General features: G+C 41.1%; 1 protein-coding gene across 1 annotated transcript in view; it reads left to right on the top strand.

Annotated features, from left to right (window-relative positions):
- LOC117445256 (epidermal growth factor receptor substrate 15-like 1) overlaps positions 1–26062 on the top strand; it is a 51314-nt gene that overhangs the window by 418 nt on the left and 24834 nt on the right. Inside the window, exons 2-17 of the mRNA XM_071202943.1 lie at positions 1194–1235; positions 1620–1709; positions 2987–3034; positions 3363–3458; positions 3730–3798; positions 4482–4607; positions 4863–4922; positions 6842–7084; positions 7764–7921; positions 8019–8175; positions 9232–9294; positions 11316–11401; positions 14014–14086; positions 14228–14389; positions 15369–15566; positions 17111–17290. Coding sequence (XP_071059044.1) covers positions 1194–1235; positions 1620–1709; positions 2987–3034; positions 3363–3458; positions 3730–3798; positions 4482–4607; positions 4863–4922; positions 6842–7084; positions 7764–7921; positions 8019–8175; positions 9232–9294; positions 11316–11401; positions 14014–14086; positions 14228–14389; positions 15369–15566; positions 17111–17290 — 1851 coding nt within the window. The remainder of the gene's footprint in view (positions 1–1193; positions 1236–1619; positions 1710–2986; positions 3035–3362; positions 3459–3729; positions 3799–4481; positions 4608–4862; positions 4923–6841; positions 7085–7763; positions 7922–8018; positions 8176–9231; positions 9295–11315; positions 11402–14013; positions 14087–14227; positions 14390–15368; positions 15567–17110; positions 17291–26062) is intronic.

Raw genomic sequence — 26062 nt, 5'->3', positions numbered from 1 at the left:
TCAGTCCTTCAGCTAGCAAACCTTAGCTAGCCTAGCGCTGATGTCAAGTAGAGTGAGGATGGTGATAAACATGCTAGGGAGGCTAGGATGCAGGCTAAACAGGAGGCATGCTACAAAGGAGGCACAGGAGGCAGGCTAAACAGGAGGCAAAGGAGGCAGACTAAACAGGAGGAATGCTAAATAGTATGCAGGCCATGCAAGAGTCAGGCTAGGCTAACCTCAGCTAACCTGGGCTTAGCTTTGGCTAATGATGCTGATGTGAGTTGGCTCTCTAGTCTACTGGGGGTGAAAGTGTTTCTTAAAAAATGTATTCCGTTAAAAATACCATTTACATGTAAACAGTAACCTAATCTAAATATCACCATATCAAGTAATGTAACCGGTTACTTTTGTATTAAATACAAGGCAAATATTGACTTGAGAAAATAAATCTCATCAAGGAAACAGTATTTGTCAACTGCATAAAAAAAGGCGGATTAAATGAAAATCAATTATCTATTTTTTTCAATAATTGTATCATTTACAAATGATGGTTGATTCCTTGATATGACAGTGTATATCCACATCTGAAAGGCACAGCTTGCACTGATTTGATGTGATGTTATTTCCCTGTTCACATTTGAACACAAAATAATGGGATCATTTCCACCCTGTGAAAGGTGCCTTTGAACTCGAGGCTGTGATAATGAACTGGTAGATAAGCTGTGGTTTAAGCATGTGCCTCCTAACGTATATTGTTACATTGTTGTCTTGATATTGGTCTTAACATTTTTATCATTTGATCAAATCTTTCTTCCGTAACTGTAAGGGAATACAGTATCCTGCTTATCTGATCCCCTTACATGTTTTCTGTTATTCATCAAGCTTGCTGTGCTTGTGCAGCAGTCATAACTGGAAATGTAGTTATTTTGGAATATTTCATTTTGATTGTGCGCTGCAGTGCTTGGGTGATATTTCAGCTGAATTGATACTCAGCAAGGATTTTGAAGAGCACTATTCTAGGCGCAGCTAGGCATTTGAGTTGGTGTAGTCATGGCTTATTGTGGCAAGGTCATTCTGAGGTTGTAGTAAATATAAGAATATAGTGCTAACAGGCTCTCAGAACATCTAGCTGAAGGAACCTCACTTATATAGAGATAGAGAAGGGAATTGGGTTGTTTATAGTGCTTTAACATTTTTTCTCTCTGCCGCAGTTATCTAGTGGGAACCCTGTATATGAGAACTTTTACAGACAGGTAAGATGATGAGCCAAATATTAATAAACTATATATTTATACAATAAGAGTAGTGTAATTGCCTTTATCGTAGTTCTTGTTATATTCAGCATCGTAGCCCAGCTTTTTGTGCAATCTGAGCCACTGTCTGCCACCATGTAAACCATCTTTACAAATCATTAGTACTATTTTTTTAAGATGGATACAGTATCGCAAAAACATAATATTGCCACACTCCGGTGTATCAATATTTTGATACAAATACGCTTTTATCGTAGTTTGTGAAACACACATGAATGGCAGATCACATGTTTTAAGTGAGAGTTCATTAGGATATGGAAGCATGACATTTGTCATTACAATTTATGTAATTCAATCACTCACAATGTTACCGTTTGCTCCAAGGTGGACCCTGGGAATACGGGTAGAGTTGGACCAACAGAAGCTGCCTTGTTCCTAAAGAAGTCTGGACTCCCTGACATTACATTGGGAAAGGTAGGTTCTGGAATACCGTGTTTCTGTGTACTGGAGGAGGGTGTCAATGTAACTTGTTATAGAGCTGTGTCTCTCATACATCAGCTGCTAGCAGTCGCTTGTGGATCATACTTGATTTTAACCCTTAAAGATCCACAAAGAAACATTGTTTTCTTTTTTTGGAGGCGAAAGGGGATCTTTAGAGGAAGATTGCAGGTCAACAGTACAAGCCAAATAAAAGGGATTTACATCATCTGGAACTTGTTTGTTAAGATATATGTATATGTATATGTATATATATATATATATATATACATATACATACATATATATATATATATATATATATAAGATATATGTATATGTGTGTGTATGTATATATATATATCTTAACAAACAAGTTCCAGATGATGTAAATCCCTTTTATTTGGCTTGTACTGTTGTATGTGTGTATAAGGGCTTGCAACATTACAATCAAAGAATATAATAGCGATCCCCATGCTGTTTTATGTACCTTTTCAAGTCTCAAGTTGTTGCAGCAGTTTTTTTCTTGATAACATTTGCCACACAGATTTAAACATTTTTGACCACGCGAGAATTGGTAAAAATTATCAAAAATTCCTTCAAAATACCAAATCCAGGGGTTATACACATGCAGCGTCTTTTATCGCCCGGAGGACAAGATGTGCATCAGTCACCTGCTTGGTGCCTACTCTCGTGCTGACTTTTCAAGGGCACTAAAGCAGGTTGCTTAGGACGTTGCTAAACCCTCAGAACTAGCTCCTTGTAACATCTCGTCTTCTTCAAATCATTGTTTTTAAATTATTCATTTTAATATAGTCTTTGGGACAACAGTGTATTCCCAAAACATGTTTTTTGTCTCTGCTTTAGTCGCTCTGTGTGCATGTGTGTTTTAGAAGCAATGCTACTCGGATATATAGGAAGTGATGGACAGATCCTAAGCTTTGGATAATGGTAGCCCTGCAATACAACGGTCCTTTCTCCTCCATATTTACAGAAAACTGATATTTATGGGAGTATAGGATATCTGCCTGGTGTGATTGGTTGTTCCTTATCATGTGACAACTTCAAAAAGCTTCCACGGAGTGATGGCATCGCCCTCATGTTTGAGCATTAATGAATCTGCCCCTGAGTTCAAGATGACTCAACAAAAATGCTTTTGTTTTACAGGAAGAGTAAAGAGTATTTTGAAATGAAAATACTTCTATAATCCATAAATATATCACTGGATTAGATGGACTTTCTTCACTTTTGCGTGTTTGCGTCTTGTGTTTCAGATTTGGGATTTGGCCGATCCCGATGGCAAAGGATATCTTGACAAACAGGTAGGGAACAGATGACTTCTCATCCAGTGCTCTGACTTTGAGAATGTGCTTAACAGAGACATACTAAAGCACCATCGATGCCATTATGCTTAAATACCTGATCTCAGACGACCACATTTGTAGATGCAACCTCAAATCCTTTAATGCTTGTTCAGCAAACATTTATCTGAAAAGGCAAAGAGAACATTTGAATTGTTCTAATGTTTAAATATTGTTCAATTCTGTTTTTGTTTATTTCATTTCTCAATAACAGTTTTGATACATCAGTGTTTGTTATCTGAGTTAGAGAATAAGACTAATGGATAATAATGTGTGTTTTCTGTCTCAGGGGTTTTACGTAGCTCTGCGTTTGGTGGCCTGCGCTCAGAATGGTCATGAAGTCAGTCTCTCCAGCCTCAACCTCACAATCCCCCCACCCAAGTTTGTGAGTAGGACTTCATCACTTAACTGAATCCCATTCATTCTTTGCAATCAAACAAGTTACAACAGTTATTATCTGGTATTTTGCATCAATATGTAAATAACAGCAAACCTTTTGACATTTTTACAACACTCTAAATTAATTATATGTGTCATGTTATTAAAACTTGTATGAAATTCTCAATATCAGAGAAGAAGATGGGTCTTTAATCCATCCAGCTAGTGATGATGATGTGACTTTGATGTGATGGCCATCTTTGTTTGTCTTATTTCAGAAGGACACCAGCAGTCCGTCTCTAAGCAGCACAGCTCCTCTCTCCAACGAATTACACTGGGCTGTCAGGGTGTGTTGACACACACACACACACACACACACACACACACACACACACACACACACACACACACACACACACACACACACACACACACACACACACACACACACACACACACACACACACACACACACACACACACACACACACACACACACACACACACACACACTAGCATAAAGAAGTCCTTAAAGATGTATACAATTCTATTTCCCAAGTATTTATTTTTGATTATACTAAAGCCCTTTTTAAAGTTTTGAATAATATTAGGGTTAGGGATATGATATGGCATCAACCATTATTATCCATTATTTATTCAAATATGGACACATTTGATCTTCCTTTTTAAGTTTGAAGAAAGCATATTTGTGAAAAGAGATATTTTATCTAGCCCTCAGCCTCTCAATAAAGACTTTACAAATCAAACAAAAGCATTTACAAGAAATTAGTTTGCTGATATATTGGTATTGTTCATTTTTCACACTGTAACATTTCACTTTTTTTTTTTTCATTAGTTCCAACAAAAATAACTCTCACATAGTATTATATTATTCATGCTCTAACACTCAGTAGTAAACCATAGAGTTGAAGAATAATCTGGAGCTCTTAAATCAAAAGACAGAGTGAGGCTTGGTCAGTGTAACATGTAAAGATCAGGCTTTTAAGATAACCTGTGTGTTTCTTTGTAGCCCGAGGAGAAGAATACATTTGATGGGATCTTTGAGAGTCTGGCTCCAGTCAATGGCCTGCTGTCAGGAGACAAGGTGAAACCAGTCTTAATCAACTCCAAGCTACCTCTGGACGTCCTCGGGAAGGTAGTGACTTAAGCTTGTCGATTCTATGACTGATGGTTAAAATACTCAACCAGAACATAAATGTGATCTGTTTCCCCGACAAACATGAAGTAGCATGAATGTCATCGTGGCTAACAAAACTGTTGTATGTAACTTTGTCAAATAACTTGCTTTTCTTCCAACATGGATTCATATGAATGAAATAACATATGTTAGAGATCAGTTACCCCTTTCATCGCGCTGAATGATCTCATCATGTTTACTTCCTGCTGTCAGGTTTGGGACCTGAGTGACATTGATAAAGATGGCCACCTGGACAGAGATGAGTTTGCAGTGGTGAGTTTTTGCATTTGTACTGTTTTAGGTTTGGTTCTCTATAGCCTGACACAACTGTGCCCCCAAAACAGCCTAAGAAGTTGGTCTGTGGATAATTACTATTATTTAGATCAGTATTAAGATCAGTGTTATCTGTCAGGATTATTCAATGATTAAGAGAAACATATCTTTAAATGGTACTGACAAAATCAGTCAATCACATGCAATCTGTAAGGGGAGTTTTTTATAATACAGCATCCTAATGTAAAAAAAACTGGCAGTCCACGTACTGGGGACCGGGTTCTATTTCGGCCTGGGACCATTTTCCGCGTTTCATCCCCTCCGTCTCCCCTGCTCAATACAGTCACTTCAGTAAAGACACTGTATACCCAAAATTGTAAAAAAAAGGCCAAAATATTCATACATTCTGACTTTTTGTTGGGTTTAGGGCAGGGGTCTCAAACTCAAGGCCCGGGGGCCAAATACGGTCCGCAACTTCATTTTATGTGGCCCCGCAAGAGCTTGCAAATAATATAATACGTTTATTATACGGTTACATGCCACTTTACAGAAGCAGGTTGCCCATAAACTACATTTCCCACAATGCATCTCGTTTTGTGACATGGCACTGAAGAGACTTGCAATTATTTGCCCTGGACTTCTGCTTTCAGACGTAGTTAATTACTAAGTTATTATCCTATCCGATAATAATCCAATTCAGAGGCAATAATGTAATATAATACATTATTATATATATATATATATATATTTATATAGTTACAATCGGCCCTTTGAGTGCAACCTTTATAAGAATGTGGCCCGCGATGAAATTGAGTTTGACACCCCCTGGTTTAGGGTATACCAAGAATATCCTTTTTTGGTCGTCGCCACATGTTACATGTAACCACCTAATTTAACACAAGTAGGACAAACACACATATGGGCGTTGCGTTCTAGGTGGCGCTGTTAAGTCATTTCCCCACCCCTATGTTAAAGGAGACCTATCATGCAAAATGCACTTTGTGATGTCTTTTATACATAAATATGTGTCCCCGGTGCGTCTGGGAACTCACGCAGCGTCAGTCTCTCTTTTCCTCCGTACCCAAATCTTTTAAAAACGAGTGTACAACGAGCGGATTCAGATTCCATCCGAACTGACGTCAAATCAGCAGCGGACCCACAGAAAGTTGCTATCAGAAACAATGCCTGACGTGTTTTGGATGTCTTTGTTTACATTAGCAAGCCTCGCTAACACTCAGAGCTAACCTGTACTGTAGAGCACATGTGTTTTTTAAAAAGCACAAAATAAAAAAAGGAACTCACCTCGTGATAAACCCACAAGAGAAAAAGCATTTGAGCTCCATACTGTTTCAGAAATAATCCTTGACGTGGTTTAAATCACAACAGAATTTAACTTTATCTCCGGTAGAATTCTGATCAGGCATTACCTCCGCCTCCTCTTCTTTTATTTTTTGCAAGCTAAGGATCCAAGATCCGTGTTTCTCTAACAGGGCTGCAAAAGAGGGGTATGAGCAGTATGAGGCATGGCTACAACGGGTGATCTGTTTGGTATTTTGACATGTTTTGTATAGGTATGGCCCTACAATATATTTTTCCAATATAGCATGATAGGTTCACTTTAAAGAATCCTATTTTATGTACGTATACACTATGTACACGTTTTGTGCCAAATTAAATGGTGTTTCTGAACATGTTTAGGCCCACAACAATGCAATTATTAGATAATTCCTACAATTACATTATGATAATTCATCCTGTTTTGCTCTGACCCTAATAAATAGTAGATCGATTACTTTACTCGGTATTAGAATGTGTGTCTGGACTGGAGGGAAATACCAGGTTTTGATCCAAATGAGTTTTCTAAAAGCTTTATATGCAGCCAATTAGAATGCATTAACAGCAGGATCTGCTCACCCTAGGCCATGCACCTGGTGTACCGGGCCTTGGAGAAGGAGCCGGTCCCCTCCCTCCTCCCCTCCTCCCTCATCCCGCCGTCCAAGAGGAAGAAGAGTCTGGGCTCAGTGGCTGGCTCTGCCACTGGACTACCTGCAAGCCCCCCCCCACCAAAAGACTCGTTACGCTCCACACCCTCTCATGGCAGCATGAACTCACTCAACAGCACCGGCAGCCTGTCGCCCAAACACACACTCAAGTCTGGACAGGTAATACACACTATGTACACTCCATTAATCAGACACTATAATCCATAATATAACTCAAACTGGAGGAATAGTTATGGTTAAAACCTTTATTTGCATTTTAAATCCTTTATTTATTTGCTTTGGCTTTACATAACAGCTATCTTAATACTCCGTGGCTCTCCATAAAATTACAAAGCCAAAACATTAATGAAAAGCAGGCACAATCAAATAAGTTAAAGGAATCTAAGCAACAGTTAATTTGTATCCTACTAAGTATATTTAAATTGCATTATTCTTTACATCAATGCTTACTTTATTCTAAATAAACACTGTAGTGGTGCACTGTTTGGGACACGTTTACAAAAATGTACATTAATAAACATATATTAGATTGGTCTTTTGTACTGATGGCTGTATGCAGCACTTTTCAGGACTTTATGACTATCACGGTAAAAACCCAGCGATTGAAAATGTCCTGGAAAATAGTTTCTTGGGAAGAACTTTTCATAAAGTTCTACCCTGCCATATCTGCCATAACCACCTGGATATCGCTCTCTGAAGAAGAGCCATACTGACTTGTTCTGAAAAGATTTATGTTTAATTAAAACATATATAACATACATTTGTTTAATTCAAGACTTGTTTTGAGTCAAAGACGCAAAGAATTTCAACATGAGCATCTCCTCTATCTCGGTTTCAGCATTCATTGAACTGGGCGGTCCCAGTGTCAGACCGTGGTCGCTATGACGACATCTTTCTGAAGACTGACGCCGATCTGGATGGTTTTGTCAGCGGGCATGAAGTAAAAGAAATCTTCATGCACTCTGGACTCTCTCAGAACCTCCTGGCCCACATATGGTAGGGACCCTGAGAGACTTGCACAGTGGGGTCAGTGTGCTCAGTATACTTGAGTTAGCTGAATGTAATTCTGTTGAACGTCTGCTCCTCCCTGCAGGGCTCTGGCAGACACCAGGCAGCTAGGCAAGCTGACCAGGGAGCAGTTTGCCCTCGCCATGTATCTCATCCAGCAGAAGGTCAGCAAGGGCATCGACCCTCCACAGGCCCTGACTGCCGACATGTTACCCCCCTCAGAGAGAGGGACCCCTGTACCAGTAGGTCACACACACACACACACACACACACACACACACACACACACACACACACACACACACATACATACATACATACATACATACATACATACATACATACATACATACATACATACATACATACATAGTATCTATGTAATTCATAGGGCACAGGAGGTAAAGCAGGTTGTCCAATAATCTTAGGGTTGGTGGTTCGATTACTGGTTCATTTAATTGTGGGAAGCCCAACCAAAGATTCCATTAATTGTGTGGCCCTATAGATGAGAGCAACTCTATGTCACTGCCTGGCGAAATGGCCCTGCCCACTCTCCGGTGGAAACGTTTTCTCATGCCTTTTTATTTTTCTGGGTTGTGTTTTGCATGTCAAACAACAAAAAGAACCCAAGTTAAAATGTTGTTTACTTAGAAAAATGATAAAATAAACTGTCTGTGGCTTCAGGCCTCCACAGAGAAAACGAAAATGATTGGTCAGTCAATACTTGTACGTTGGTGGGAAACAATTTGTCACAGCTGAAGTATGATGCCAAGGAAATCCCAGATTCAGTGTCGGCCTGCGGCCTTACTTCAGAATCTGTATTTACTGCTAGTCAAATGACCGCACATGTTGTCACCAAAAAAGGGGCGCCGTCATGATGTATCGGGGCAGTACCCGGCGCTCATTACCTTGTTTAGGATTGTGGCAAGGGAAATGTCTTTATTTCAGACAATCCTGGATTTACGTATTTATTTTTGCTGTTCCTTAAGTTAAATAATAAGAAGTTAAATGAAGACCGCAAGATACTTAATTTCTTAATTTCACCCTCTTTCCACCTAAGGCTCTATAGTAATGTTCATTGTACTTGTTCCTTTCTGTGATTGTTTTACCGTTAGCTGGTGAATCCAAGTATCGTTAACTTTGTACCTTTACATCATGATAACATTATGTAACAAAAAAGAACAGGAAACCTAGTGCTAATGTATTTCCAAAGGTGTTGTCTCTTTTCACATTGGATGAGTTAAACCTGTTGCGGATGATACAGAATCATAAACTAAGTATTGTCTCTCTGTGTGCAGAGTATGTCAGGATACATGACCCCAGTGGGATCGGAGATGGCTGCTCTGTCTGAAATGAGAAGGGTGAGTCCTTTGCTCTTCTCTCATATTTGTTCTTCCCTTAGCATATTTGGGCTTAAAGGTGTACACATTTGTCTGCTAGACACTGTTTTTAAACTGCACATTACATTACATTACATTGCATTTAGCTGACGCTTTTATCCAAAGCGACTTACAATAAGTACATTCGACCAGGAAGACACAACCTTGAGGAAAACAGAATCATATAAGAACATCAGGTTTCAAAGAGCCAATTGTTTCAAGTGCTGCTCAACTGGCTAAGCCAGTCCTTTATTAGTATATAAGTGCTCTGTTAGCAGTTCTTTGTTAGTCATTCTATCGCTCGAGGTGGAGTCGAAAGAGATGAGTTTTCAGTCTGCGCCGGAAGGTGTGTAAGCTTTCTGCGGTCCTGATTTCAATGGGGAGCTCATTCCACCATTTTGGAGCCAGGATAGCAGACCCACGTGTTTTTGCTGATGGGAACTTGGGTCCCCCTCGCAGCGAGGGTGCAGCGAGCCGTTTGGCTGATGCAGAGCGTAGTGCACGTGCTGGGGTGTACGGTTTAACCATGTCCTGGATGTAGGAAGGGCCAGATCCATTCGCAGCATGGTACGCAAGTACCAGTGTCTTGAAGTGGATTCTAGCAGTTACCGGAAGCCAGTGGAGGGAGCGGAGGAGCGGCGTGGTGTGGGAAAATTTTGGAAGGTTGAAGACCAGACGAGCCGCTGCATTCTGGATGAGCTGCAGAGGTCGGATGGCACATGCAGGTAGACCAGCCAGGAGGGAGTTGCAGTAGTCTAGGCGTGAGGTGACGAGAGCCTGGACCAGAACCTGCGTCGATTTCTGGGTCAGCTGGGGACGTATCCTCCTGATGTTGAAAAGCGTGTATCTGCAGCAGCGGGTTGTAGCAGCGATGTTTGCAGTAAACGACAGGTTGTTATCTAGGATAACACCCAGACCCAGACCCCACAAACTTCCTTATCTGCAAAATCCCTCGAAAAAGTTACAAGTGTAACTCACAGTAATGGTAAACATAAGATGAGGTAAATCAAGATATTTACTCCCCACTGTTGTACTGCAAGTCTTTCACTGCTGAAGTGTCTAACGTCACCTCTTCCTCCTCTCTCAGGCTATAATGTTGAAGTTGTGGGTAGGTATATGGACCTATAGTGTATGGACCTATAAATGCTTTCAGTGGCTGCCTGGCCTTTCCAGCAGATTACTAGAAAGCATGACATACCATGTGACGTCTCACCCTGTCAACCAGCTGCTGACCAAGGAAAGATTCTGGATTCTTTTAAAATCATTATAACATAATACTTAAATTAACCAAATCGATAGCATCCCGTATTAATCCTTTATTTTTTAAACACTCAATGGACAAATAAAAAAAAACCTAAAAACTGATTGCATAGGAAGTATCAGTCACTGACTGTTTGTTCGGCGGCGTTAGCTTGTGGTTGTTTTAAATGGATGTGAAAAAATAGTTTGGGGCATTTTCGAGGTATAAGAAATCGACTTGTTTTGTAGTACACGGAATGTGCCACCAGGGAACCGAAAAAAATAAATGTTGGAATTAATTACTTTTTGCGTTTTATAAATGCTATGATAATGTACTGTAGCAGTGTACCCAGTATCCTACCTCACCCAAAAAAAGCTGGTGTACAAAACATTAAAACCTTTTTGAGAACAATTGTTATGAAAGAGGCTTTAGTTATATTCATACAATTGCAACATCCTGAATCTTTCCTCCCTCTGCAGTTTGTCAGTGGTGTTGACACCCCCTACGTGTTGACCCAGGCCCACCTTCTGTGCTGCTCCTCTCACCGAGCACTTATCTCCTGTCCTCTCTTTTCCTCCTTCTCCTTCCTTTGGCTTGGTCTGCCATGGTTCAGTCAGTACCAATTCATAATCCCACTTCTTCGACAAATATGATTTAATTTGCCAACATGTTCTTTATTTCCCTTCTCTCTCTCTCTCTCTCTCTCTCTCTCTCTCTCTCTCTCTCTCTCTCTCTCTCTGCCTCCTGCTCTGGCTCTGTACAGGACAGCTCCAGTTCAGTGGGTTCAGGCGAGTTCACCGGAGTCAAGGATCTGGATGACATCAGCCAGGAAATAGCACAGTTGCAGAGGTAACAAATTCTATCAGTGGCACGGCTCAATGACATAGCACCGCTGACACGGCAACTGAATTTTCAAAGCTGCAAACAAAATGAATACATCCAAACTGTTTTATTTGTATTTGTATTCTGTTAGTATAGCACATTGTATTTAGCCAAAACGTAATGCAGTAATAACAACAGTAAACGGGGGGATGTGTGGGAGGGAATCTCCATCTGGAAAGAACTTTTGAATGTTAGCCTTTGCAGACCATTGACATGCACATCAACCTATAGAACACACTACAGGAAGGGCAAAAGCACAATAGGGCCTCTTTAATTCCAAGCTGCTCTGATCCGATTCTATTTCCACATGTTCTTGTAGTAACGTCACCAACCTGATGCTGCGTACTTGTGTAGAACGGGAAAAGCTCACACTGCAAAATGTATCCGCCATGCTGTTTTCATCTCATCCGACATGCCTCCATCCATTTTCCCTTTTTATATTTTCTTCGGTGCAAAACATAGCATACACAACTTCCACCACCACCTGAGAACGACAGTTCATTTAATCATGCAAGTGGTTATCGGAGATTCAGTTCTATGTGAGATCTCCAGTCCCTGGATTCTCATCTTGAAATATATACTAAAAAGAAAGAAAGAAAGAATCCGAGTCATGGCGTTTGTCTCAGTGCGCTGCATCGCCCTCATCTCTGTATAAACTGTTCATCTTTGGTCCCGTGTCTCTGATAAAATGCACACTTGAAAAGCAAACCTGGACGAGCTTCACTTCACATCTCGGCTTTCTCTCATCCCATCGCTTCCTTCTTCCTTCCATCGCTTCATCAGCCACCCAGCCAAATCTTCTTTTGATGTGTGTATTTTATCAAATTTTGTTTGTTCACTACTTATTCTCCATGCTGCGTCAGCACACTTGCCTTTACCCAGTGGAATACTATCAGGTAACCAAACCAGCTACTGTACATCTATGGACTGGCGTTCTGTCTAATCTACTGTGACACACACAACACGAGCAGTGGGTCTGACATCTGCTGTTCTTTCATAGTGGTTATAAGTCGCCTTCCAATTCAAATGTGCTTATTTCATATCCCCTTGGTGCCCTATTTCAAGATGCAGGATAGCTTTACAGTTTTACAGATTGCGATGTGCCCAAATGGATATTATAAAAATGTTCATGCTATTGAAGATGGCAGTTCCCAAGTCCATTTTAGATAAAGTGATTGGGGAACAGAGTTGGCAGTCCCTTTACTGCATTCAAAACGTTAGGGTTCGGGTCAGTCAAATAAATTGTAAATCTTCCAACGTTGTTAATATAATAAAACAGGATTGTCCTTAAGCTACATTCACATACAGTAAAACGTGATTTGCACTTTGCTCACCGTGAGGTTGGGTGCAGTGAAACCATGGACTGTATGGGGAAAAAACTGCTAGTTCCGTTTTGTTTCTATGGTTACGTCCCCTGCTAGTTTGCAGCACGACATACAGTTGGCATCTGATTGGTTGCACGTCAACAGGTCAGTTGTAGATGGGGTCAGAGTTGGAATAATTTGTACTTTGTAGGGCTGCACGATTTTGGGAACAAATCGAATTGCGATTTTTCTGACAAATATTTCGATTTGCGATATTTGTTTTTAAGCGACCCAACGGAAGTTTATTATAAAATGCGGCCATAACTCCGGCTAGGAAGGTTGTATCAACATGCTCCCGCCTCTAGCACCCCCGCAGCCTGAGCTACGAGTGAAAGAACTAAACTTACATGAAACTTCCGTTGGGTTGCTTTAAAGTCAAGCTTCAGTTAAAGATTCACCCTGTAATAGATGTAACACATGTGATGGAGCATTACTAACCTGACTCGGATGGTTTGTTTCACCAAACCATCTAAAGCTCCATTGGAAGCCATTTGGAAAGGGAAGGCACTTTCCAAAATACTTGGCAGGTGATTGGATCAATCTGTCTATCACCTTCTATCATGGGCCACTTCTGATTGGTTAACAATGGCTGGTACATGTGGAGCACAGCACTTCTGATTGGCGTGGATGACTGACACACAAGAAACATTTTTAAAAAAAAATTTCTTTGCGATTTCATAATCGCATCATTTCAAATTTCGATTTAAAATCAATTAATCGTTCAGCCCTAGTACTTTGAGACCTCCAAAAGTTCCGCTTTATCCATAGAAACACAACAGCAACGTCAGCGCAAATCCGTTTTGTTAATGCACATCATATCTCTTCCCATAACAAAAACCTGTATTTTGTTATTTTGAGGATAACAAAATACTAGGAAATGTTCATTGCCAAAAAAAAAACACATTCATGCAGTTCTCACAAAGTTGTTTTCTCCCACCAACCTACACCATGTTCCAAACTGAGGAAATGATGTAGGATCTAAAAGAATACATTATATACACACAGACACACCCAGCTCTACTTTCCCTGTCAGTTTTTATAAATCTGTGTCAGTGCATTTGACAGAAACCCAGTCCAGTGTCTTGTTACTCTGTCTTGTTGATTTGTGCACACAGCAGGGGGTTGGTGGTTCTTGGATTCTTTGTTATATTTCAGCTTGTATGTGTTCACGAGTGCCCTTGTGTGTGTGTATATGTTTTTGTGTGTATGTGTCAGGGAGAAGTACACACTGGAGCAGGACATCAGGGACGCGGAGGAGGCCATCAGACACAAGAGTGCAGAGGTGCAGGTAAGGGAACCTGTCCACAGAGAAATATTGTGCTCTCCTTGCCTTCGTATACAAACTCATGCAATTTGTGTTTGAACACCTAGATTTGGCACATGATACTTGATTTGTACTAATGTGTCGTTTTGCTACACGTTCCCTCAGGAGATGCAGAATGACCTGGACAGAGAGACGGCCAGCCTGCAGGAGCTGGAGGCTCAGAAACAAGACGCCCAGGACCGCCTGGAGGAGATGGACCAGCAGAAACACAAGCTGGAGGACATGCTGAACGAGGTCCGGGTCAAGTGCCAGGAGGAGTCTCACATGGTGAGCATTCACTTCCTGCTTTATTGCAGAAGATGGCCGTGTTGGAAATCCAAATGCAACGGTTGGAAGTTAACGTGGAAATGAATGGACTGTGGGAATGACACCACTTTACCAGTGTTGCAAAAGAATGCACAAGGGCATGCTAACTCACAGCTAGTTAGCAGCTACAAGCATTACAAGGAACAGGAGGGCTGTGTACCGGGGGATCAGAATCAGAATACCTTTATTAGTCCCACAGAGGGGAAATGTACATTGTTACAGCAGAAAAGAGCCAAAGAGAGCTTAATGTTACCTAAGAAGCATGCATACAAAAATGTATAATGAAAACATTTACACAATTTACAAAAAGCGCATCCTGGATCTATAAGTGGTAGTCCTCCCTGGAACTCTCTGGGTGCAAAGCCCAACAGGTAAATAGTTTCCATGGGATTTGGGAGGACAAATAACAGGCAGAGCCCAGCGCTCTGAAATCTGGGAGGCTGTGGCTCAGTGGGTAGTGTGCTGGACTTGGAATCAGGGGGTAGCAAGTTCGAGTCCCACTGCAGTCAGCATGTCGTTGTGTCCCTGGGAAAGACACTTCACCCCAAATTGCTCCAGAGTACTGAATGTATGTAAGTCATGTGATGTAATCTGTGATGCGACCGGCTGGGCTGCATTGCCATCACCCAGGAGGAGCGCCTCTTCAACCTGTTCAGACTGAGAAACATCCACCACAACAATGTCTCATTTGTGAAGTCAGTCTGCTGGCACTTTTTTGTTGTTGAGGTTTCATCATCTGTAGTTATCTCTCCTTTCTTTTTCTGTTTGGCAAAAGTAAGTGTATACTCATAACGCTCAATACAGTACGATGCCTCACACAGAGCTACAGATAATGTCTTAATCATTTGATGGCAGCACATGATTTGAATAATTCACCCGATGTAACAATGGGCTGTTGTCGCCTGGCAGGTGTTCATCTCATTCTCTTCTCTGACTCCAGATCTCGACGCTCCAGAATCAGATCCACTCCCAGGAGACCGACCTGCAGTGCCAGGAGGAAGAGCTGATCCGGGCCAAGGCCGACCTGGGCCGGCTGCAGCAGGAGGAGAACCAGCTGGAGCAGAGTCTGGCTGCTGGCAAGATCCAACTGGAGACCATCATCAAGTCCCTGAAGGCAACACAGGATGAGATCAACCAGGTAGGAACACGGCCTGTTTGTGTGTTACAGAAAACGGTCAACAGGGGGCACCAGTGCACTTCATTATCTACGCTGTGTGTGTCTCTGGAAACAGACACAACACAATAATAAAACACACAAAGAGCCACTCATTTGTCACGCATCACTTCACCACACCGACTTGTATCCACAGCTTGACTTCAGATGCATGCACTGTGGTTGTTGCATAGCGTTTCTTCAGTCTCTCTGTTTAACACCGTGTTGGCCGTGTGGTCGAGCCCAGATAAGATTATTTTCTCCTGAATTTGAAAACTAATACAGTTTTTATTTGCTCCTTCCTTCGAGTTAGAAGGTCACACGGAGGCTTTAGGTCTCAGCAGCTAATCATGTCCTCATGTTCACCTGTAATAATATCCAGTCTTATTGCTTCCAGGGACCGTCATGTTGATTCTAATGACATGGACCTTTTGATTATTCATACATTCTCCCTCCTGCAGCGGCTTTCCAGCAGTTCAGGCAACTAAGAAACATATACCATCAAAACAAAAGGATCCTCAAAGTGATACCTAAAATCCATTTACTAAGTATTATTTCTTTTCAAAAGTGGCTGTAAAAAGTCTATTGTTTGTCTTCTTAGATATTAAGGCAAAAGGTTCTGTGCAGTTGTAAATGTTTTTGAATTTTCTTTTTGAATGATGTGCTTTAAGTTTTTATTTTGAAAAATGTACTAAAGCAGAACACTGTTCATTTAAAGCTATGGTTTTCCCCAATTACCAAAAAACAACTTAAAAACAACTTTACATAGAATGTAAACACTAGGTGGAGAAGTTTAGATGTATATAGAACATATGGTGTACATAAGACTTGAATTGAATATTCAGTATAAACCTTTACATGCTTAATGTAAACACGTTTTGTTAATGAGCACCACTAACAGAGTTCCTGCTTTTTATTAGAGTGGAGGAAGAAGTCGGTGAACCTGGGTAAATAAAACCAGATGTATTGACATGGCGAGATACCATTACCTGATTCTCAAATCTATTTTAAGTAGATGTCTGTTTCCGATTTCTAATGTTTAGTTCAGTGTCGGTGCTTCAACCCTGTTCTCGTGATGTAAACACTGCTGTGAAAACAGTTGTGAGTGTGTGTGCTTATTGGCGAGGAACTCCAGCCGGTGTCCAGCAGGAGGCTGCACAAATCAAAGAAGAGCACTGAAGTGTGTGTGTGTGTGTGTGTGTGTGTGTGTGTGTGTGTGTGTGTGTGTGTGTGTGTGTGTGTGTGTGTGTGTGTGTGTGTGTGTGTGTGTGTGTGTGTGTGTGTGTGTGTGTGTGTGTGTGTGTGTGTGTGTGTGTGTGTGTGTGTGTGTGTGTGTGTGTGTGTGTGTGTGTGTGTGTGTGTGTGTGTGTGTGTGTGTGTGTGTGTGTGTGTGTGTGTGTGTGTGTGTGTGTGTGTGTGTGTGTGTGTGTGTGTGTGTGTGTGTGTGTGTGTGTGTGTGTGTGTGTGTGTGTGTGTGTGTGTGTGTGTGTGTGTGTGTGTGTGTGTGTGTGTGTGTGTGTGCCCTGCAGGCTCGCAGCAAGTTGTCCCAGATCCAGGACAGCCAACAGGAAGTGTCTAAAAGCATCGAGCAGTACAACAGCACCTTGAATGGAACCCACGGCGGCAGCATGACCAACCTGGCCGATATGAGTGAAGGCTACAGCGACAGAGAGAACGGAGGATTCCCGTCCATGGTGAGAGCCCCGCAGGTCAGGATGCCATCAGAACTCTTGCCTCCCAAGGTGGCTGTGTAGAAGGGCTCTACCTGAAGAACATTCAATCGGCTGGAATACTTTAAAACTTAGGAGCATTATCAAGTCAAGCATTTAGGCTAGCAGATAGAAAACTGCCTCTCATGCTCACGTTTTATTTTTCTTAACGCTCTTAACATTGTCTTCTAAAAATGAATAGTGTATTTAAATGGCCTATTTGTTGTTAGTGATGATAAAGATTGATTGTTTGTCAGAAGTAGAACAGAGCAACTTTCTGTTACAGTGGCGAGGAGTTAGACAATATATTTGTGGATACTTATATTTACGACAAACTAAGAAGAAATATTTATTTTTCTAACTCATGGGCTCTTTTCCCTTTCTCTATTTTCTCACCGTCAGCCTGATGTTCCTTTAGAAAAAGACATTGCTAGAAAGTGGACCAGAGTTGGTCAGCATTAGTGGGACATTGTGTATTTTCTGTCTAACCTTCTTCAGGAGGTCAAACCCAATTGTATTTTGAATTATTTTCTGGCAGCTAAATATTATTTTAGATACAAAAAGTAGTCTCAAGCCATTTATCCGCCAACATATTATTTTACTTACATTCTAATGCTAAGAATGCACAGAATGGAGATAAAAGCAGGCTTTGTGAACCTTCTATCATCATCTCATGTTCCCTTAAATGATCTAGACGAGGGATTAGCACCAGTCTGCATTCCACAGCGTGCCACACTCTTAGCTCTGTTAAACCGACCATCGCTAAAATCTAGGTTATTGTTTTTCTTCCTGACTCTCCATCGTGTTCCCCTGGGCGCTGTGCTCATCTAATTCCTCACTTTAGCTTGGCTTCCATCACTTTACTCAAAACCCCATAATGACTTTGGCTCAGTCCCTCTCACACCTGGCCAGCAGCTCTTGGGATCAGCAGCAGGATAACACTCTGGGTTTCTCTGAAAGTGCACATCCTGAAGTGGATCATAACAAGATGGAGCTCAGCACAGGCAGGCTGGCATTTTAAGACACCTCTAAGTAATTGCACACAAATGCACACTTAGAATAATGTTACATTCAACACATTGGCTTCCTCTCTTCAACGTGTGCATACAGAGAAAGGGGCATATGGATGATGTGTGGTTGTGTGTGCGGTGAAATTAGGAAAGAGTTTGCTCTTCTTTAAAAGATTGAAGGATAGATGTGGTTTGTTACAACTTAAGGTAGGTGTTAAGGTTAGGGTTAGCTTTTGTCTATCTTTTCTACCATTTCTACATTGTGTCTACGAATAATGTGTCTACAATAATGTGAAATGGGCAGAAAAAACAGCAGTCAGAGGATTAGACGGCGACAAACTTCCATACAAAAAGATGAAAGCCAGTGCCTTCAAAAATCTGTTTAATATCCAGCCGGGTCAACTGGTTTCAAAGAGACTGTATGAAAAAATGAACCTATGAAAAAGACCTTTCCGTGTGTTTGTCGTAAAACTTGAAACCTTCCACAATGTTGTTACAGTTCATGAAAGGTAAAGCTTTTGTTGGCCCTTTCTTTCTAGTCACTTATGGTTCCAAAACAAAGATGGCAACTGCCCAAACTCGCAAGTCAAAAAGAAATCCCACAGACCTATAGGTGACGTCATGGTGACCAAGTCAACTTCTTTCTTCTAACATTACAAATATCCAACAGTTTATTTGGATTATCAGAAAGGATAAGGTTGGAGAGGTCCAACTGAAAATGATACCTTGTAGCATGTTGCTAACAATCCCTCAGTGGACTAAAGCTCGGTACCAGATTTCAAATGGTACACCCCAATATCTGACCAAAGTTAAACTCCAAATGAGAAATACAAATGACAATACTTCCATTTTTAGGACGAGGGAAGAAAACTAGAGAAACCCTGAACAGGAAATTAAAAAGAAATGGAATAAATTGCAGAAAATATACATAATCCACTTCAACTGGTTGAGAGGAAATAGGCTCCGCCTGTCCAGGTGTTCAGAACGCAGCAGGTGGAGGTGGAGATGGTATTGATTTGCCAAATGTTGATATGAAGTCAAACGTTGATATTGTCGAATGGCAGTTCATTGAAAGTTTAATTATTGTAAATTCAATTTAATTCACAAACCACAACACCCCTGTTTATTTTACATTATGTTGTTTTCAAAAATAATTACTGCTCAATTTCTCAATCTGTTGGTAGTTATAAACCCTCATCCAGTTGATTGCTATTGGTTATTACTTGTACACCTTGCTTAAACTAATGCATGAGTTGTTGATCAACTGTATATTTTAAATATGCACGCACATACAGTAAGGACCACATAGTCACTGTTGGACATTCAAACTGTGACTCCTGCTGTGCGCGTGTGCCTTGTGTCTTCTGCCTGAATAGAAGACACAGAGACCTTAGGGAATCTGACCCTGTGTACGCAATGTTATCATTACTGATGTGTGTGTGTGTGTGCGCTAAGACTGTGGACTCTTCTCGTCTCTGTCCTTACACAGGAGGATCCATTCAAAGTGAAGCCATCTGTGTTCAACAGCCAGCCTCAGGAGCTCCACACTGACCCCCTTCCACTCTGAAGACCCCTTCAAAACAGACCCCTTCAAAGGTTAGCATCGCCCTCTACTTTAATTCCACTCATCTTCTCTCACTCCTCCTCCATCATAGAGCTCGACAGTGATCTTATTCATTATTTGATTGTTAGCGATAATGTAGAACATATCAACAGCGTCGTCTCGATGTTCATGGGTTTCATCCCAGACCAATATGGCGGCTCTTTTGGAAACTGTCTTTACACCAAGATATTTCTGAAAACATTTAAGGCAGAAAATAATCTAAGCAATTGCTGATTCTGTCTTGATTTAGACCGAAAATGGTTATTTTGGAAGTGTTCAGAGGCCACAAGTTGACATTTACAAGGAATGATGGATAGGCAGTTTCTTCACTGGTGAATAATGATGATTTGTTTGTCACCGTTCACTGTTGTGCTCGAGTCATTGTCCCTGCGCTCCTTCTGCCTCTTGTTCTTATCTGATTATGTTTGTCCTGCCGTTATCTTTTCTCTTCCTCCAGGTTCCTTCTAGTTTTTTTACCTTGAGTTGCTTTCTGACTGTCTTTGTTTTCCGCCTGCTCTTCGCTTTCTCCTGTAGGGGACCCTTTCCAAAATGACCCTTTTGCAAAGCAGCCATCGACTGTCACAGGTATTGCCTTAAGACTCAGATTTTGATATACCGTACTTTTCGGACTATAAGCCGCGACTTTTTCCCCCATTTTGTTTTTGTACAGCTAACGGCCACTAGGGAACCTCCTAAATCTATGGATTTTACAGGTAAAATTAACCACCTTTAACGCTATGGGCTCTATGACCGGTCCGCGCCCGCCACCTTTAAGCGGCGGGCTCCAGCAGGAAAAGCTGGAGGCCGGAAAAGAGCGCGCCAAAGTAGAAGTGGAACCGAGAGACAGAACGAGAGCAAGACAGACGGACAATTTAGCTGCTGCGGCTTATATGCAGGTGCGCTTTATAGTCCGAAAAGTACGGTAGTTCAATTCACAAGAAAATCTGTCCCTCTTAATGGAATTGTTGAACTATAACAATACATAATATACACCTATACACACCTCCTTGCACGGCATGTACAATTTAAGCATTTCAAGAATCAATATTTGGTGTAAAATATGATTAGTCTGGTGCATCTACATAAGTCCCCCCATCAGATACCCTCAATGTATTATTATCTAAATATCAGTGTGGTTGCTAAAATATGGCTCAAAAAGCCCTTTGAGTTTTTCATTTATAGCTCACATGATTGTAATTGTGTATAGAATACAAGTCATTCATACACATCATATATCCTATGTATTATTATATATACATAACCAGTATGATTCCCTGGTGAATGGCGTCTTAACCCTCAAATGAAACTCATACGCGTCCTGCTGCCTGTGCTTTTGGTGGCAGCCTTGTGTTTGTAGCTGTGCCCCCACATATGTGAAACAGCCGTATGTGTTTCTGTGACCTCTGTCGCACTTCCCTCTTCTGCCATATTGTGAGGTTTCACTTCTCTGTGAGGTAGATGAAGATCAGTGATAGATCTCACCATTTTCCCACACATATTTATATGTTGATCGTTTAGTGTGACGCCTAACCCAAAGCATGTAACAGAGATAATAGAACAGTTCTGTCTAACCGCATTGGAATGTGACGCTGGATGTGGGGCCTGGGTTTATTGCCTGTCTGTTAGCATAATCAAAGTGAAAGGCTAACATGCTAACGTTTTGGGGAATTTGAAATGGCTGAAGAATTGAAAAGTTAAAGTTATCCATCATTTCTGCTGCAGATCCTTTTGGAGGAGACCCGTTCAAAGAGACTGATCCGTTCAAGTCTTCGTCTGAAGATTTCTTTAAGAAGACCACAAAGATGGATCCCTTCTCCACACCAGACCCCTTCAGTAAAAGTGCCACATTACCTTCCAAGGTACTTGTTTCAGACCAAAAGCAAGAAACATGGAATTAACTTATGATCATTAAATAAAATCCCCTTTTTTAAATAAAATCAAGACTTTTTTTTATGAGTTTTCTTTACAATAAAATGCTCTCACTCTTGTTTTGCTTGCAGCAGCCAACCAGTCACTTCACAAGCAATGACCCATTCTCTTCAGGCAACCCAAAACCCAAAGTACCAGGTACGGTTTATTTGAATTTCCAACATCTGCAGTTTCTGTGAACGTAATGTATTTATTTTGAATTAAAATGAATGGAATCTCTGTCTTTGTGTCAAATATTGCCATAAATAGTCTCAATCAGTTGTACTATCCTCTCACTGTGTGCCATTGCTTGAGTTGTTTTTGTGATGGCATAACATCATGAATGTATATATATCTCTGCAGCTCTTTCAGTCAGTTGTGAGTTCACTCCAGCAGAAGACAATTATTTTAATTGCCTTCATGATATGAATATAGCCCATACAAACACGTACACATTGTGGATTAGCTTGAATGCCTTGGAGGTTGGAGGAACTTGAGCCTGTCACCACACTGAGGTCATGTTGACGCAGGCTGAGGTCACCATGGTGGCTTGCCTATTCAAACCATGGCAGCTGAGGATAGCTGTCACATTAGCTTATTCATTTCCATACTCAGATTGTTGATAGGATTTCAAAAACACTGGCTCAAGTTAGGCCTGGCGTTTATGACCATGCACCTAAATTTCTTTACCTGAAGGGCCCTTTCACATTTATGAAACCTATATTCTTATATATCATTTATCATTTAGTACAATATGCTGCTTTGGACAACGGTCCATAAAAATGGATGAGTGTTCAACTCTAAGATCCTGTCATCATAGCCCTATGCAAAAATGTTCTTACAACTAATAATTGGAAACAAAAGTATATTCCTGGAGCAATGGAATAATTCTAACATCACAGTTATGCCTCACTATGGCAATGCTAGCAAACTTAGCATTGACCAGCTTTAATGTTTACAATGTCACCTTCTTGTTTATGTCTGTTCCCATGCTAACATCGCTAATTGTCATTGCTAATTCGTGTGTGTCTCGGTAATCTATCCAATATTTATCGAGACATGTTTCCCCATAACTATAGATCTAAACCCCATGATGTCCTTGGAAGAAAAGTCAGGGATGGTCAAAGTTAGTACATGTATTGACTGGGCAGCATTTATGTGTGTACACAATGTTCAATCCAGCAATGGATGTTTCCAGTCTGGACCGACATAGCAGACTGACTGTAATCAATTTAATAGACTAGCTGTAAATAATATGCTTACTGATATCATATTTTTCTTCAGATCTGTTTGGCACGCTGGACCCGTTTGGCAGCGGTTCGTTCAGCAGCAGCAGTAACAGCTCGGCTGGCTTCGCAGACTTCAGCCTCATGTCGAAGCCCAGAGAGCCTTTTGAGGGCCGGGCCGGCTGGCTGCCGGACTACCAGAAGGTACCAGAGACATGCTTATTCTTTCTTTGGTGTCTTCATCAATGCTCTTCCATTTTTACTTTGCATTACTTAATACAAATGTTTGAATCATAAAAAGGAAAAATCATATGAGAAAAGTTTTAGAATTGATTAAAACATTATCTTTTCATCAGTTAATGTTTCTGTATAGAGTCTATTGTTGGGTAAATGTATTTTGTGTAATCAAGAGATTGTGAACGATTTATATTTATTTAACAAAAAGTGACACTCAGTGTGTGAAAAGTGTCCAAGTCCAGATGTTCCCATTTTCCTCCATCTCTTAAAACGCAGCATGGTGAGTCAGTGTGGCGTTCGATGGAGCTGGACTCATCACAATAGTTCCAAGAATAAAGAAGGAGAATCATTTCCTCTATTTAGAAACGGCTTCTGTTGTAGCTGTTTCTATCAGTTTGCTATGAGCTGAGCCAGCGTGTGTACATCTAGCAGCCGTGTGTGAGACACTTTGAACTATTCCTTTTCTTCATGTGAAATGATACAGTATTGGATAGGGGTGTAACGGTTCACAGAAGTCACGGTTCGGTTCGTACCTCGGTTTGGGGGTCACGGTTCGGTACGGTTTGGTACAACAAGAAAAAGCAAAAAAAGTCCCAAATGCATAATTCCAGGTTTGTTGTTATTTATTTTTTAACAGTAGTGCAAGTTTCAGTCTCAAAATAAGGAACTCTGACATTTTCAATAATTAACTGTATTAAACATTTAAAAACAAACCATAAACAGTACCACACACACTCAGATGGCCATATTATCTATAATGGCTGATGTCAAACAAAAAGGTTTCATCAAGCTGTAAAACTAAAAAGAATGTCTTGCATCATAAATAATAAGAAAGTGTTTCAAGAGCGCAAAGTCGTTGAAAAACATATGCCAAAAGCTTCCGTTATTTATTTTGGTCTCATGGCTTTCATGTCTATTGGCTTCTTAAAAACAGCGGGGATCAGCTGTTGAACAGCTGTTGTCTTTTGCCGGGCTCCGGTGAGTGGCAAATCTGGGTGATGCCTTCTGATGTGATTTAGCATGTTTGGCGCGTGTTCCCATTAGCATACCGCACCGCTATCGAACAACGCCAACACACCGTTCTCGTCGGATCCACCACTCGCACACTTCATCGTTATTGTAGTCCACAGGGAACCCAAAATGTTCCCACACAGCTGATTTAAAAGAAGCAGGTGGGTTCTAGCTCCTGTGTGTTATCTGAAATCGCCATACTAACTTTTCTTCTTCTTGTATTTAGTTCGTGTTGTGTTGTTTCTTCTTGTTCTTCATTTGTTGTTTAAGGGCGGCTGGCAAACAGCTTTTAGACGCAATACCGCCCCCTGGATTATAAATAGTGTAGTGGATGCTGCCCTGAAGGACAGACTTTTTTCCCACTCGTAAAAAAAAGGCGTATTCGCCGTGTGACTGCATGTGCCGAACCGTGACGGTACGGGACGAATACGGATACCGTTACACCCCTAGTATTGGATTATTACTGGTGAAGCTTTTATTGCACTTTCAACCTCACCTGGCTCAACTCCCTGTTGCTCACTTCACCCTTTCATGCACATTTTAATAAATAGAAATGACAGTTATTTTTGAATCCACATATCCTCTCTATGACTCTTTCCAGTCCGTGTTTGTGGATGATCCATTCAGCAGGAAGAGTGACACGCCAGCTCTGCCACCGAAGAAAAGTGTCCCCCCAAGGCCCAAACCCCCCAGTGGTGAGTGTGATACCTTTTTGTTTAATTCTAGGGTGTTGGAGTTATTGGGACTCATTACCTTAAACGTCTCTCAGAGAACTCCACCATGATAATTTGACCGTGTTAGAAAGATGAACGATGAAGAAGCGTCTTTGAATACATACATGATCTGTCCCAGGCTAGTGCAACAAAGGTCAGCTTAAGAAGGAAGTGGGACTTTATCTAAACACCGAGTACGCTTGATGGTTTAATGTGATGACCAAATCTCCACCCTGATGTGTCTTACATCCATGGCAGATTGAGAGCTTGGCTTCAGCCAATTCCATTGTCCGTTCAATCAAGATCAAAACACTGACATTACCAACAAGCCCAAGTTGTTAAAGACAGTCTTTGTAGTGCAACAGAGGCTTCTGAGGACGACCCGACTCAGGGTTCAGATCACCAGAGATCAGAGCTCTCAGGAACTGGCAGGAGCGGAAATGGCTTCTTTGTTGTAGGTTTCAATTAAAAATGGAAACCTAGCAGGTTAGACTGTTTGGTGCATATGGAGGGAAGACTCCAGAAGAACTTGGTGCAAGACATCCCAAAAAGCTTAGGCTCTTAAATATGCTTCTGCGTGTGCAAAGTCATGTATTGCTGTTCCTTCCTGTGTGTGTTTGTGGTTGGGGTCTGTCGGCTTGTTTGTAATGCGTTTCCTTCATATTCTTCTATATGCCACCTTTTGCTGCATTTATTTTAATGTAAAGCACTTTGCTTTAAAGTTGCTATAAAAATAGGACCACCTGCTCTGAACAATGTGCAGATATTTCCTGCTGAACTTTTTGACTTAATGTGTCAACATGTCAGTCAAATAAAGGAAATAAACCATTTTCATTTCCCGGAAATCACAGGAACTCTTAGGATGTAGTTGAGATTATAGAAGTCTGCTTGACATCGATGCATCCGTTACTGGAACATGAACCCACACATGTGAGATTATTATGATTTAGATGCTGTCCATCACTAACACGATCTTCCAATTCCATACTGCACCCTTAACTTATAACGCAGTGCAGTTTGTAAACCGTTGGACAATAGTGTACCCTAAAACACAAGTGTAAACA

Source organism: Pseudochaenichthys georgianus, chromosome 4 (assembly GCF_902827115.2).
Source record: "Pseudochaenichthys georgianus chromosome 4, fPseGeo1.2, whole genome shotgun sequence".
NCBI classification, from domain to species: Eukaryota; Metazoa; Chordata; class Actinopteri; order Perciformes; family Channichthyidae; genus Pseudochaenichthys; species Pseudochaenichthys georgianus.
Note: the sequence above shows the minus strand (reverse complement) of the source record. Positions and strands in the feature narration are given on the sequence as shown.